Source organism: Cervus canadensis, chromosome 3 (assembly GCF_019320065.1).
Source record: "Cervus canadensis isolate Bull #8, Minnesota chromosome 3, ASM1932006v1, whole genome shotgun sequence".
NCBI lineage: Eukaryota > Metazoa > Chordata > Mammalia > Artiodactyla > Cervidae > Cervus > Cervus canadensis.
Window position 1 is genome coordinate 97,221,391 of NC_057388.1, and position 15,525 is coordinate 97,236,915.

At 40.5% G+C, this 15,525-nt stretch overlaps 1 protein-coding gene and 1 non-coding gene across 4 annotated transcripts in view; both read left to right on the forward strand.

Annotated features, from left to right (window-relative positions):
* The first annotated feature begins 5,491 nt into the window (after positions 1 to 5,491).
* The window catches only part of TTC26 (tetratricopeptide repeat domain 26), a 38,974-nt gene continuing 28,940 nt past the window's right edge, over positions 5,492 to 15,525 (forward strand). Inside the window, exons 1-6 of one of the 3 annotated variants that reach the window (XM_043463837.1) lie at positions 5,492 to 5,608; positions 6,107 to 6,244; positions 8,929 to 9,021; positions 10,640 to 10,754; positions 12,992 to 13,041; positions 14,883 to 15,028. In XM_043463837.1, the coding sequence (XP_043319772.1) occupies positions 5,606 to 5,608; positions 6,107 to 6,244; positions 8,929 to 9,021; positions 10,640 to 10,754; positions 12,992 to 13,041; positions 14,883 to 15,028 (545 nt within the window). In that variant the 5' untranslated portion in view covers positions 5,492 to 5,605. The remainder of the gene's footprint in view (positions 5,609 to 6,106; positions 6,245 to 8,928; positions 9,022 to 10,639; positions 10,755 to 12,991; positions 13,042 to 14,882; positions 15,029 to 15,525) is intronic. The other 2 variants (XM_043463838.1, XM_043463839.1) reach the window with 2 other exon arrangements.
* TRNAG-CCC lies at positions 14,104 to 14,176 on the forward strand. The gene has a single exon. It is a non-coding gene; the product is annotated as a tRNA-Gly (tRNA).

Sequence of the window (15,525 nt, forward strand, 5' to 3'; positions counted from 1 at the left end):
TGCCATATTCTGACCTTCATAATTACAGGCAGAAGAAAGACAGAACGCTGTACTCAGTCACGTCCAATCCTTTTCAACCCCATGCAGCCGCAGAAGGTGGGCCCCATGTAGCCCACTAGCCTCCTCCATCCACAGGATTTTTCAGGCCAGAATACTGGAGTGGGTAGCCATGTCCTGCTCCAGGGGATCTTCCCAACCCAGGGATCAAACCCAGGTCTCCTGCATTGCAGGCAGATTCTTTACCGACTGAGCCACCAGGGAAGCCCTCATCATTACAGCTACAGTTCAAACAGCCCCTAAAGGAATTTACAGGTTGAAAGCAGTATCACAAACTGCTGGGGATCATTTCAATGGATTTAGCAAAATCAACAGGGTTGTTTACAGTGTAATCAGCAACACTGCCCTTAGACCTTGGCGAGCAGAGCCCCTGCCCTGGGCTCCATGCCCTGACTGCACCCTGCCCCAGGTGTGAAGAGGCCATGCTTGTGGCTTAGGGGTTCCTGCAGCACTCTCACCATGCTGTGGTGCCCAATCCTCTGCCCATAACCCCCCAAGCCTGTTTCCACGCCTGAGCAAGTCTCCTCCCTTTAGATCTGTCAGGATGATTGCTCATTAGAGAGTGGGTGATTATGCTTGCACTGCCAGGCAGGGTGTCCACGCTTGTGCACAGAGCCCCTTGTGGGGCAGGATGGAGCCTGGGCTGAGAAGGGAAGGGCTGAGTGATGGCTGGGGCCAGCCCTCTGCATGCTGTCACCTCCCCCCACAGGATTCCAGGAAGTCTGAGAATTCTACATTGGAACGTGACCCTGTTCATCATGGTGCATCTGTCAAGGTAGGAGGATAAAATATTTTAACAGTTTGCTAGGATGATTTTAAGTTTTTCAGTATTTAGACATAAGCTATGTGGACCTCTGTATGGCTTCATTTTTATGAAGTGTCCAGAATAGTCAAATCCATAGACAGATGTGTTAGTGGATGCCAAAGGCTGGGGGAAGAAGGGGAAACTATGCATATGCCTGTTGTATGTGTCTTTATCCATGCTTGTGTGTGTGTGCCATGCTTAGTCTGGAGAAGGAAATGGCAACCCACTCCAGTGTTCTTGTCTGGAGAATCCCAGGGACAGAGGAGCCTGGTGGGCTGCCACCTGTGGGTTGCACAGGGTCGGACACGACTGATGCGACTTAGCAGCAGCAGCAGCAGCACCCGCGCTTAGTCACTCAGTCATTTCTGACTCTTCGCAACACCATGGACTATAGTGCTCCAGGGTCCTCTGTCCATGGGGATTCTCCAGGCAACTATACTGGAGTGGGTTGCCAAGCCCTCCTCCAGGGGATCTTCCCAAACCAGGGATCGAATCCAGGTCTCCCACCTTGCAGGCGGATTCTTTACCATCTGAGCCACCAGGGAAGCCCATGAATACTGGAATGGGTAACCTATCCCTTCTCCAGGGGAATCTTCCTGACCAAGGAATCGAACTGGGCTCTCCTGCATTGCAGGTGGATTCCTGGGAAGCCCCGTTTGTGTGTATACAAAGCTGTATATATCAAGGAATGAAGACAAGTAGACACTCATTTACTCTACAAGTGTTTGGCGATGGGATGGGGGGTAAGAACTGGAGCACAATGAGGATGAAGAAGAATCTAGGATATCATACCTTCCTTCTGTAAGCTTATGGTACACCCGAGTCTTTAAATAGGCTAGTTTATTCAAGGGGGGTATGTAATGTAATTCAACTATAACACAACAGTCTATACACTTGGGAGAATTACTTCACTTCTCCAGATGTTAGTTCCCTAGTCTGTTAATTCTGAGGGTTGGACTAGATGTCCTTTAAAGGTCCCTTCCAGCTCTAATATTCCATGATTTAGTGATTTTAGATTACCCTTGCAGCTGTGTTTACTGGATTTGTTCCTGGTGAATATGAGGTTCTTGCCTCATCATCAAAGAATTTGGAGATGAAATGATAGGTAAGAAGTGGATATATTTAGAGAGAAACACACTCCACAGACAGATTATGGGCCCCCAGAAGGTGGGAGAGAGCTTCGATATATGGCATGGTTAGTTTTAATGAGTTGGATAATTTCATAGGTTAATGAGTGGGAGGTTTATTTCAATTATTTTGGGGGAGGGACAGGGACTTCCTGGAATTGAGTTACCACCCACTTTTTAGCCTTTTATGGTCAGCCTCAGAACTGTCATGGCACTAGTGGGTGTGTCATTTAGCTTATGTTAATATAATAGGACACAACTTAGCAACTAAACAACAACAACAGCGTATTACAGGAGCAAATGATGAGGTTCAAAAGTCTACTGGAAGTCAACTATTCCATCATCTTGGATCCAGTTGGTTCTAACCAGACTTTGTCATGTCCTATGGCTATATCATTCTTTTAAAGGTTGTGCCCTGCCCCCTTCCCTCCTATTTCAGGTTCAGGAGTAAGATAAATTAAGTCACCCAAACAACACATATTATAGTTTCTTACTGTGTGTGGGTGTCATAAGACAAAGCAACAAGGCCAGTTAAGAATCATGGGATTGAGGAGTCATAAAACATGTCATGAGCCAATTGTGTAAGAAGTTCAAATCACTCAGCTTATTGCACTCAATAAACTCAAATTAGTCACACCCAATAGTAAAGAAAATACAGGTTTAAGGAACCACTCTGGAGAGGCGTCAGGGACAGGAGGCATTCTCAATGCAGATGGCAGGCACAGGTTCTGCATGTCGGCATGGCAACCAGTGTGGCACTGGCTTTTCTCAGCAGTTCTTTCTACTCCGGCAGCTTCTGACACGGGCAGTCTCCACCTTAGTGTGTGTGCTCCACTGAGACCCTTCTCCAGCAAATGTGTTCAGTCAGTTCAGTTGCTCAGTCGTGTCTGACTCTTTGTGGCCCCATGGACTATAGCACACCAGGCTTCCCTGTCCTTGACCAACTCCCAGAGCCTTCTCAAACTCATGTCCATTGAGTCAGTGATGTTATCCAACCATCTCATCCTCTGCTTCCCCCTTCTCCTCCTGCCTTCAATCTTTCCCAGCATCAGGGTCTTTTCCAATGAGTCAGTTCTTCACATCAGGTGGCCAAAGTATTGGAGCTTCAGCTTCAGCATCAGTGCTTCCAATGAATATTCAGGGTTGGAATCCTTTTAGGAGTGACTGGTTGGATCTCCTTGCAGTCCAAGGGACTCTTAAGAGTCTTCTTCAACACCACAGTTCAAAAGCATCAGTTCTTTGGCGCTCAGCTTTATGTGTTCAGACCCTATCTTTTGTAAGGTACAGTCCTTTGGGTGCAACAGTTACAATCCCGGCTACAAGGAGCCTTACCTCTAGACAAAAAAATGTTGTCTTCTATTTCAGTAAACAGAGTGCTGTCTGCCATCAAACCAACAGTCACTGCAGCTGTCTTGACAGTGCCTCTTAAAGTGGAATTCAGAATGGAGAAAAAGAGGACACTGGCCCTGGATAGTTAAGATGCATATCAAAGGAATAATTTCAATGAGCCCAGTCACTTCCATTTTCCCATACATAAAAAAGCACTGAAGTCCTTAAGATGTTGGGTATTTTTTTTTTTGTAATTAACAGTAGTCTTTTGAAGTTTGACTACTTCTGTTCTCCAACAAAAACCCATATATACCCTGGCTCCTCGCTTATCTCTTTGGAACAGTTCCTCAGAGCCATCGGAGAGGTTAATTCCCAGGCTATAGTCCTTAGTAAGGTTCCCTGAATAAACATAACTCTCAACTTTTAGGTTGTGCACTTTTTAAAGTCAACATATAAGCATGTGTGTGTGCATGTGTGTGTACATGTGTGTTTTAGTTGCTCAGTCATGTCTGACTCTTTGCAACCTCATGGACTATAGCCTGCCAGGCTCCTCTGTCCATGGGATTTCCCAGGCAAGAATACAGGAGTGGGTTGCCATTTCCTTCTCCAACATACAAGCATGCTGCTGCTGCTGCTAAGTCGCTTCAGTCGTGTCCAACTGTGCGACCCCATAGACGGCAGCCCACCAGGCTGCTCCATCCCTAGATCCCCCCCAAAATCAGGATTGCTAAGACAAAGATCATTGCTCACCACCCATTTCCACAAGGATTCATTTGTAAACTCACCACATTTGCAGACTGACAGTAGGACTCTTGTAAGAATTTAAGGTAAAAACAGGATGAGGCATCTGGGCTTTGGATGCACATGAATACAGACAGGTCCCAGGCTTTGGGTAGCTCAAACAGTAAAGATCTGCCTGCAATGTGGGAGACCTGGGTTCCATCCCTGGGTCACAAAGATCCCTGGAGATAGGCATGGCAACCCACTCCACTATTCTTGCCTGGAGAATCCCACGGACAAAGAAGCCTGTTGGGCTACAGTCCATAGGGTTGCAAAGAGTCAGACAGGACTGAGTGACTAACACTTTCACTTTCATAGGTAGTCAAAAGTGTATCTCCGGAAGAATTTTAATGACTCTAGATTCTTCCATCCTCCATACATAGAAAAGCTAAAAAGATTAACTGGAAACATCTGTTCTTTATGATTAGCTGTAATCTTACCAAGATACATGCTTGACTGCAGGTATCCCCCAGCCAAAAGTCATGCATGAACTGACTTTTCCCTTACTTCTACTGAGTGGTTGCTTCAGAGTGCACCAAGTGGCTGTCTCTTGGGCTTTAGTTCTTAGAAAGACCCTGACTAAAACTTAAAACTCACAGCTCTTATGTTACACATCTCTAAACCCTTTCTCCACACCTTTAAAAACAATTTCCTGGAATTTCCTGTCGGACCAGTGATTAGAATTCCCAGCTTCAGAAGGGTCCCGGCTCCACCCGTTTGGGTAACTAAGAGCCCACAAGCTCCGTGACACAGCCAAACAACAACAAAACTTACACACACACACACACCCAGCCAAAACAAATTTAATTATTTCACTCCAGTTACCTTAATTTACATATTCAAAATATTGCATCAGACCTTTAGAAACAATCAAGATGGGTGCTGCATTGGCCACTGTGACTTAATCTTGTGTTTCCCTATTTCTAACGAACGAGAGGTTCTATTCTAAATTCTAGTCAGGAATTATAATGTCACATCATACTGGAGATGTATCTACGGAAATAAGAAATCGTATTCAGGGGAACTCCCGCCTCCAAACATCAGCATACTCGCTCCGGGAGAAATTTGATTCTAAGCCGCACAGCACAGGAGACCCGCGATCACGTGCCAGACAGCTCCCAAGGCAGCTCCGGAGCCCAACGCGTTCCAAATCGGAAGTGGTCCTTGAAAATTACTTTCCCGGGAAACCTGTTTTTGAAAAACCGTGTCACTTTTAATTCGCTTTTTCCTAATGTAAACTCACAGAAATACAGACAAACTCTCGCTCTCAGTACAGAGAAAGACACTTTCATGCGGAGAGAAAACCTTTCACGCCCGGCAGCAGCGATAAGCCAATGGGAACCAAGATGCGCAGGGTACCAGTTCTCCGGCGAGCGCTACTCCGGGAGGGCCAGTCTCCTGGCGGGGTTGCCGTGGAGACCAAGCGAGCTTTGTGGATGCTGAGGCGCGCTGAAGCCAGGCCTTCTACTGTCTGTCTGCAGAGGGGGTTAACAGGATCGGCGCCAAGATGGTTAGTGGCGTTGAATAGTGAGGAATAAGTTTGAGTAGGTCCTGGGACTGGAGATTAGAGATTCCTAGCACACTTCTGGTTTAAGTTTAGGAGTGTTAACGGAGGCAGATGTCTGTGCCCTCCCCCATGTTCCCACCGGGGACAGGGCTGCAACTGTAGAAACATCGTTGCTTTCTTCTCTCCTGCTTCTCCGTTTTCCCACTCCTGAGCTGCGTGTGAGATGGGAAGCGGACCAAGGGAAGGCTGAGATGACAATAGCTACCCGAAAGCATCTCTTACCTCATTCTTGTTGGAGGAGATGAAGAAGTAGGGGATAGCGGTTTCGTTCAGCTCAAGCACCGCATTTTAGTAAAATGCGTGTTACGGAAAGAGTTTAAATAGGCTTACAAGGGGTTCGTTGTTCAGGATTTGACTTATGAATCCGGGAGCTGTCACTCTCGTTTTTAAATTGACCTCGGGAATGGGATCATACAGCTATCTTTGTTGTTTCTTTCACAGATGCTTTCAAGGGCCAAACCTGCTGTAGGCGGGGACCCACCGCACACTGACAAAAGAAAGAAGAAAGGTAGGAAGATTCCAAAGCTAGAGGAGCTACTTTCACAAAGAGATTTCACTGGAGCTATTACCCTGTTGGAGGTAATGTCCAAAGAAAGTTGTTTCTTAGAACGTAAATAACCATCATATAGAGGAATGCATGGGTGAATGCTGGCTGCTATGCATTGAACAGGTGGGTGCATTCTGGGACTTCCTGTAAATCTAGTCAGGCACAGATTCCAGGTTAACTATAAACCTGACTAAAAATGAACTAAAAAGATAGACTTCTTTCTGTCTCTCTCTCTCTTTTTTTACATGATAGACTTATTTCTTGAGAGACACTTTTAATTATGTCTAGTTCCACTGATGGCAAATCCAGCCTAAAAATGTAGAGGGGCATTTAATACAGTGTCAGTTCACACATTGCCTATTCCACCCCCTGACAAGTTTATGATTTATTCCTATTAATATGTTATAACATTTTGATCAAATTTAAATAATTCTACCATGTTTCATGCTTATTGTCTGAAATACTGTATCTTCAGAAGATATTTCAAATCTCTCTGGCAGTAGTTCTCAACTTTTAATACTCATAAGAGTCACTTGTGGTACTTGTTTAAATGTACATTTCTGGACTCCTACCTTGTGTGTGTGAGTTGCTCAGTCATGCCCGATTCTTTTTGACCCCATGAACTATAGCCCACCAGGCTCCTCTGTTCATGGGACTTCCCAGGCAAGAATTCTGGAGTGGGATGCCATTCCCTTCTCCACGGAATCTTCCTGACCCAGGGATTGAATCCAGGTCTCCTGAGTTGCAGGCAGGTTCTTTACCATCTAAGCCACCAGGGAAACTCAAGAACCCAATATTTTGGGCAAATAGCCTAAGTGTTGATGTAGATGGTCCACTGATACTGCACTTTGGGAAATGGTTTTGTGGGAAGAACATGTTATAGAGAATGAAGGGGCGCACCAAAGAACAAAGAGGGGAGGAGTTTTGACAGCACAGCCGGTTGTGTTGTGCCATAATCATTTCTCTAAAGCACTACAACAGCCGTATTATTCTATCAACAATAAGTGTTGTAATCAGCTTTATATATCTTTCTCAGTCTTGCATGTAAAGTCCTGTGTTTCTTGCTAGTGTGCTGGTGTTGAGCACATTGCTTAAACTTTTCTGGTGTCAGATTTCTTATCTTTAAATCAGGGGAGCTGCCTTGGAAGGACCCTCTAGCTCTGTAAATCAGAGGACTGAGTGGTAGATACATGTGTGATTTTTGTTAGTCTCTTTTTCTCTTCTCTCTTTTCTTTAAGGAAGTGACCACACTTTCCTTATTGTGTGATCCCATGCTGCCTTTAAGTTGTCCAGGAAGGCTCAGCTCTATGCTTTCATTCTTAGGTAGCCAAAGTGCCATGATGGATCGGAATGGGAACTGCCCTGGTGTGGGATGAGGAAGAGCCTGTGAGCTCTGCTGCGGCTCCAGGGAATTCCAGGGGCAAATTCAGGGAGACCTCAAATAAGAGTTTCTTCAGACTTAAGGCACTGCACTCAAATTCACAGTATTTGGTTAGAGGTTGTTATTGTTTAGTCGCTTCAGTCGAGTCTGACTCTTTGTGACCCCATGAACTGTAGCCCACCTGGCTTCTCTGTCCATTGGGTTTTCCAGGCAAGTATACTGGAATGGGTTGCCATTTCCTTCTCCAGGTGAGAGGAGAATTTCTAATATTATAGAGTTAGCTATAAGAGTAAGTTTTTATTTAGACAAAGTATCAACAGATATCTTCTTCTTGTACTGGTCAAGGCACCTGAAGCTTTGTTAACAATGATTGGTTTTTTAAAATTTTATCTTATTTTTATTATAGTTGCTTTACAATGTTGTGTTAGCTTCTACTGTACAGTAAAGCGAATCAGTTATACTCATAAACATTTCCACTGTTTTTTAGATTTCCTTTCTGTTTAGGTCACTACAAATCAACAATGATCTGTTTAATTTTTACTTTTTCACTTATGTTTTTGACTTATTCCCACATAGAGTGGGAAAAAAAAAAAATCTCCTTTTGCCAAAAAAACAAAAAACCTCACGGTAATTCAGACTTCTCCTTCAGGATCTCACACCTTTCCTCCAAAACAGGACTTTTGTTTCATTGGATGATGAATTCATGAATATTTTTTTACAATGGACATAAATGATTTGGTGGTCTTCTAAAATCTTTAATTCTTGTAGGCCCTGGCAAGCCTGTTCAAGGGTGATAGAATGATTTAATGCCTTGTCTTCAGTGAAAAGTTATAACCTATGAATAAATATATGTGTGTGCTCATGGGACAGGTTTGAAGTGTGAAGTTAAATGCAGTAGAACATGGGATAGAGGGTGAAAACATGGGCTTTGGAATCAGTTGACTCCGTGGTCCCTTGCACCACACTTAACTGGCTCTGTGTGGCCTTGAGGTCATTGCTTAATTTCTCTAACCTTCAGTTATTTGGCATTAAATATTTCACAGAGTTCTTATGATCCTTATATATCATCCAGAATTGTTATGAGGCTAACTCTTAGATACTCCCTGGAGTAAGGTGTCAGTAAACACAAAAACAGTTGTGAAATATTTGAGGAAAAGGTAGTTAATTGTGCTGAGTTCTGTGGGTATCAGTTTGATTAAACTGAGATTATCTTGCTTCCATAACTTGCAATTTCCTATTGTTCGTTAATAACTTAACATAGCAGTTTTTTAAACAAGGGCTTACCATTCAAAGTATTCATAATTTTTTTTTTTTTCATGAAATTTTAACGTGAAGTTCAAACGTCATGTTGGGGAACAAGAAGAGGATACTAATTTGTGGATTGGATACTGTGCTTTTCACCTGGGTGACTACAAGAGAGCTTTGGAGGTTAGTTAAAGTGTTTTTTTAAGTAACTGTAGGGTTTTGAAATGTTACTAAGTTTTGTATTATAATAATACATGCTCATGGTAAAATTCAAACAATATAGAAGGGAACAAAGGAAAAAGGAAAAAAGTCACCCTGTCTGCCTTCCTCCATCCTATTTCTTTGTTAACTGAAGTAAGCATCGGCTCTTTTTTGATATATTGCTTCAGAAATCTTCTATATATGTTCAAGTATATGTAGCAATGTTAGTTTACTTTTTCCTTTTAGATATATACTAATGAGATTGTTCAATATATTAATATTAATCTTTCTTAAGGAAATCTTCAGGAGAAGAAAAATAAGCCCTTTTGATTAAAAATTTTATGATTCTTTTCTCCAAAATAGTTCATGGTTATTTTGCAAGGTTAATTTTAGACATAGGAAAAATTATTTTATCTTTATATTTTTTAATATTTTAATATATTAATTTTTTTATATATTTAAAAGTATAGTTTTGAAAGTTGTTTTTCTTGGTCATTGTAAACCCTACAATGTAATTAAAATCTATGGAATTATGGCTGTACATAAAAATTTTAGATGCCTTATGTCAATAATTTTTTTTTATGTCAATAATTTTTAACTCATAAATGAAATCGTTTTGACCTTTCTTATGTATTCTCACTCTCAAAATGTAATTTAAGGATATTAAAAGCCTGCACTACTAAAATGAAAAATATCCGAGATCAGGTAATGAGAAACAGATATGAACAAAAGCAACAAAATCAGTGAAAGAAAAGTGAAGGTGTGAAGAGGGCAGAATAGAAGCTGGTAGTATTTGTGAAAGATTTAGGAGAAGAGAGAGTAGTTCAAATGGAGTAAGAAAGAAAATAGGCATGTGGTGAAGACTGATAGTAAAACAGTATATGGAAAATGTAGTTGACAAAGTGAATTTCAGAAACTGTTCTTAACAGGGAAGGAAAAAACCCTCAAAGACCACATTTTTTAAATGTAAAGCCAAGTAAACAAAGCCAGAAAACAATTAGAATGAAATCAAATTTGTAGCATATTAAGGTTATCGGATTTTAAGTTAGCTGAAACTATGCATTTTAAATGTCTTTTTAAGTTAGCAAAAAGAAAATATTTTAGTTGTTTTTCATTTCTTCAGTTTGTTAGCCCATATCAATACTAAAAGGGAAAAAAAAAAACCAAGTGTAGGGTTCTATGGGCCACAGTCCCACATGGGTAGGCTTGAGCCCTAACTGCAATATTTAACATTACAGGTATAGAATATAAGGAGCACATGTGTGTACATGGTAAGTCGCTTCAGTTGTGTCCGACTCTTTGCGACTCTGGACTGTAGCCTGCCAGGCTCCTCTGTTCATGGGATTCTCCAGGCAAGAATACTGGAGTGGGTTGCCATGCCCTCCTCCAGGGGATCTTCCCGACCCAGGGACTGAAATTACATCTGCATCGGCAGGCGGGTCCTTTACCACTAGCGCCACCTGGGAAGCCCTAAGGAGCAAATAGAATTCTCCTAAATGTAAAGTTGCCCAATCAAGAACTCCTATTCCATTATACATAAAGGAATGGCCCATTGATTGCTTTACTGCTATAAGGGATCACTGGTTATTGTATATTTCAGGAATATGAAAATGCAACAAAAGAAGAAAATTGCAATCCTGAAGTCTGGGTGAATCTAGCCTGTACCTACTTTTTTCTTGGAATGTATAAACAAGCTGAAGCAGCTGGATTTAAAGGTAAATGAGCCCTTTTAATATCTGATATTCATCACTAATACTGAGTCATTTTGGAGATTTTTAAACTTACTTAATACCTTTCTCGAGGAAAAATCAAGTGACATTAGAAAGCTAAGAAAAAAAAAAAAGAAAGAAAGAAAGAAAAGCTCTACTCTTCAAAGAATATTGGATCTTAGCAACTTTATGTTTAACGGCAGAATTAATCTCTGTGTGCCTTACCCTTACCCTCCCCACTTCACCTCCCCAGAAGCTACAGCCAAAAAGCAGAAGGATGAGAGAAGAAAAAGACAAGGTGCCTTTCTTAGGCCCTCCTGTGGTGAGACATTCATGCTGGTGGGAGGAGTTGGGTATAGTTGTTCAAGCTCTCATGAATGTGGATTTTATAGCTTCTTGCCCTACTTGTAAATGACAAGCCTAGTAATCTCAGCTTGAAGAATCCAAATTTCTTCCCTTTTGTTTAACTTATGAGGTCAGTCATCTTAGGAGAAGTGAATTCAGATTTGCCAATCAGTGTAGGGCAAAATGGAAATATGGGAGGAAAGATTAAGAATAATTAGAGTATGAATCAAATTAAAATCAAAGAAAAATAGAGAAAGTGGGCAAAAGAATGTTTGTTAGGAAATATGGGAGCGACGAGTGTATTCCAGGGTGGAATTCTTAGGGAATTAACTGGTAAATACATATTTAGATAGAATTCCAGTTCAAGGTCATGGAAAATCTGTTGATTTGTACCCAAGTTGTTTCAATTTACTGATGTAGTTTTTCCCAATTCAGTTATAACGGTCTTTGAGTTATTTATCTCATGTTTCTAGACTTTGTGTGTAGAACAGTTAGATGCATGTAAGGTGATCAAGGTAACTATCTCTCTTTCCATATATATTTTTTCTTTTTTAACATTGAAGTATGACTTTTTGTTGTAAAGAGATATATTAATAATATTGAGTGCCCAGAATTAGGAAGATTCTCCAAGAGCACAAAGGGGATCTGGAATTTAAAAGATGTTAACCGTTTTGCTTGGCTACCTCTTTTAGATGGCAGATTATCATGCCAGATCTGTGGAGAATGGGCTAGTATTTAGGAAAATGCGTGCGAGTGTGCTCAGTTGTGTCTGGCTCTTGGCAACCCTATGGACTATAGCCCACTGGGCTCCTCTGTCTATGGGATTTTCCGGGCAAGGATATTGGAGTGGGTTGCCATTCCCTTCTCCAGGGGATGTTCGTGACCCAGGGATCAAACCTGCGTCTCCTGCAATGACAGGCAGATTCTTTACCACTGAAGCACCTGGGAAGCCCCATTTAGGAAAACATGGCAGTGTAACTATGAAAGGAAGAGTTCAGAGGGAATTGACAACACTGAAAGGTTGTTGTTGAACACGCAAAGACGCTGGGATCCTTGGCCTCCGGAGGAGAAGAATTCAATCCAGGGCCAGAGACGAGGCTTGATCGCTCAGAGCTTTTGTGTAATAAAGTTTTATTAAAGTATAAAGGAGATAGAGAAAGCTTCTGACATAGGCATCAGAAGGGGACAGAAAGAGTACCCCCTTGCTAGTGTTAGCAATGGAATTATATACTCTCTAATTAGTTTTGACAGTGAATCAAAAGAATGTCTGGAGGTTGTAAAGACGTCACTAGACCTACTCCCATAATTTACACCTTAAGATAAGGTGTAAAGGTGTAAGATAAGGATTAGCCAGCAGGTTTTTTCTGGAGACTGTCTTCAAGCAGGATACATTATTGTTATATGATCCTAAGGAATGTTGAAGGACAAAAAAAGTTTGTATTTTCTTGCTCCTTGAGAATTCCAGACCCCTCTCTCCGTGGGGACCCCTAGACTTCTTATCAACCTGCCTAGGAAATGACTCTCTCAACTGGATTGCTGTATGTACTGACACGACCACAACCATTTGCTTCCCGTGTTTGGTCCCGCGTGTGAGCTACGCGGGGGGGCTGCTGCTGCCACCGTGAAGGGTGCAGGCTGTGGTTTACCACGACAGAGCCAGGAAAACCAGGGTGGGCATGAGCAGGACTCTAGACTGTTTTCCTTCTGGTCCTTGATGATGTTCCTTCTACTGCAGTAGGACTAGACTAAAATAATATATCTTATAGCAGAGACATAGCAGGATCCCATGGGTAAGGATTTGGGAATATCCTTATCTGAGTCTCATGTCACTCCTACAAGGGACTAAGTGCCATAGACAATTGAGGTCTTTAATAAGCACCTTGGATTTTTTTTCTCAGCTCCAAAAAGCCGACTTCAAAACCGCCTCCTCTTCCACTTGGCTCACAAGGTATCTTTGTGCTTATTTCACCTTTTTTAATGTAAAATCTTGTTTTTCTTTTTTAATTGACATAAATTAAAACTTTTGTTTTTAAAATATTTTTCTCTTTCTTTCTTGTTACCAACATGGGTGAAGGAGAATTAAGTAGAAATTCTTGTTAATGATATGTTTAGAGCAAGTAGAATACAGGTATTAGTTTTATGGGATTTTTCTTCCCCATTAATGTTTTTTACCCTGTTAATTTATTCCGAGATGTTAGGTTTTAGTTCTTCTTAAGCAATAGTCTTATAAGATTAGTTTGTTTCCACCATCTTATTGTCTCTTAGGAAGCAGAAGCAAAGATGCCTTGTCCTGACTCCTGAAAATAAATACGTACTTTTCTGAATTGCCTGCCTTATGGCAATAATTTTGATTATCATCATAAAATTATTTCTTAATACTTTTTCATATTATAAAATCACACATTCTAGTAATCAAAATATAAATATGCAATAAAAAGATATTTTTGTTGTTGTTCTGTCGCTAAATCATGTCTGACTCTTTATGACCCCATGGACTGCAGCACACCAGGCTTCCCTTTCCTTCACTATCTCCCAGAGTTTGTTCAAACGTCTACCATATTTAAAGTTAACTATATTTCAACCTTTTGGAATATCCCTTTAAGGATAATTATTTTTTATATGCATATTTGTATTTTTGTTCATTTGTTTTGCAGAATGGGATTTATGTTAAATATATACTTTTGTATTCTACAACTTACCTTTAAATTGTGAACGTATCCCTGAGTCACTAGTCTTCAAACCCATCCGTTTTAAATAACAATCCATTATATGCATGTGCCACAATTCTTTCAGCATTTCCTAGTTATTTGGCTTCAAGATTGATTTTGATTTTAATTATAAAAATGTAATTCTAACATCCTCGAAATAGACTTATTGGGTTATTGAGTATGAACAATAAAAATTTAAAGCTGTTAATTGATAGTGCTAAATTATTTTACAGGGAGTTTATCTGTAGGTAGTACTTGAAAATAATTATTTTTGGTGTATTTAAAAATTTCATGCTGGGACTTCCCTGGTGGTCCAGTGGCCAAGACTCTGTGCTCCCAATGCAGGGGGCCTGGGTTCGATCCCTGGTCAGGGAACTAGATTCCACATGCTGCAACTGAGTTCACATGCCACAACCAAGACTTGGCACAGCCAAATAAATAAAAAAAAAAAAATTTCATGCTGTAATTATCTCTCTTTGTTTAGTTCTTTCAATTTTTGCTTTACATGTTTTGCAGACTCTCATTAAGTGCATACAGATATAGAATTGTTATGTCCTTCTAGTGAATGGAAACATTTATCATTATCATTATGAAATATCTGTCTTTATCTCTAAAAATCTCTCTTCATGTAAACACTACATTGTCATGTTTGTGTAGCTCTATCAGCTCTCTTTTGGTTAGTGGTTGCCTATTACGTCTTTTTATATCTGTTCATTCTTTACTTTTCTATGTCGTATTTTAAATGTGTCTCTTATAAACAGCATATAAAAAAGATAGAAACATAGAAAATAAAAAGGGAGGGAGAAGATATAAAGAAAGAAATAGAAAAGAAACAGAAAGAAAAGAGGGGGGTCAAGTAATTAATGGGTTGTAACTAAAGACTAAGACTCTGCCTCTGGAGACTATTTTATTCTTTGTCTGAAGGTGAGATAGAGAACACTGGGAGCTGAAGGGAAACAGGGAGAACAGAGGCAAGTGGCTGAAGGAAGTGGGGAATTAAATTTGTGTTACATAAGTGTTGATTTCTCTAACCATACTCTAACATGAATTTTTATATGTCTTTTTTCTCTTACAATTTTAGTTTAATGATGAGAAGAAATTGATGAACTTCCATCAGAATCTTCAGGATATCACAGAAGATCAACTCAGTTTGGCCTCAATCCACTATATGCGATCTCACTACCAAGAAGCTATTGATATTTACAAGCGAATACTGCTAGATAACAGGTGTGAGTCCTGTTGTGCCTCCTTGAACTCTCATTTTGTTACTTTCTTCTGTACCCAGTTTGGCTGAGGACTTAGTGTCCTTTGGTTCTAATATCACCGTGTGTTCGAATCTGTTTAGCCAATAATCTGGTGAGATTAAGATCTCCTTATTGTCTAGACTCCTTATTGTCTAGATTGTCTTTCCCCCTCTTTATTGCCCTCCCATTAAGTTTCAGTACCACAAGTATATTGTATATCTGGTTATGTACTGTATGTATATCTGTATACAGATATATGTATATGTACTGTATGTATATCTGTATGTATGTATATATATAAAATAAATACTATTTTTAATCTCTCCATAAGAACCAATTTTCACCCCTTTGGGGGTGATATCACTCCTGTTGAAAATGCATGGTCTAGGTGTATCATTGTTCAGTGTTGTAGTTACATTGAAGGTAATTTGCTAACAAAATTAGAAACAAACTGTTCTGAAGAACTAGTATTCCAACTTT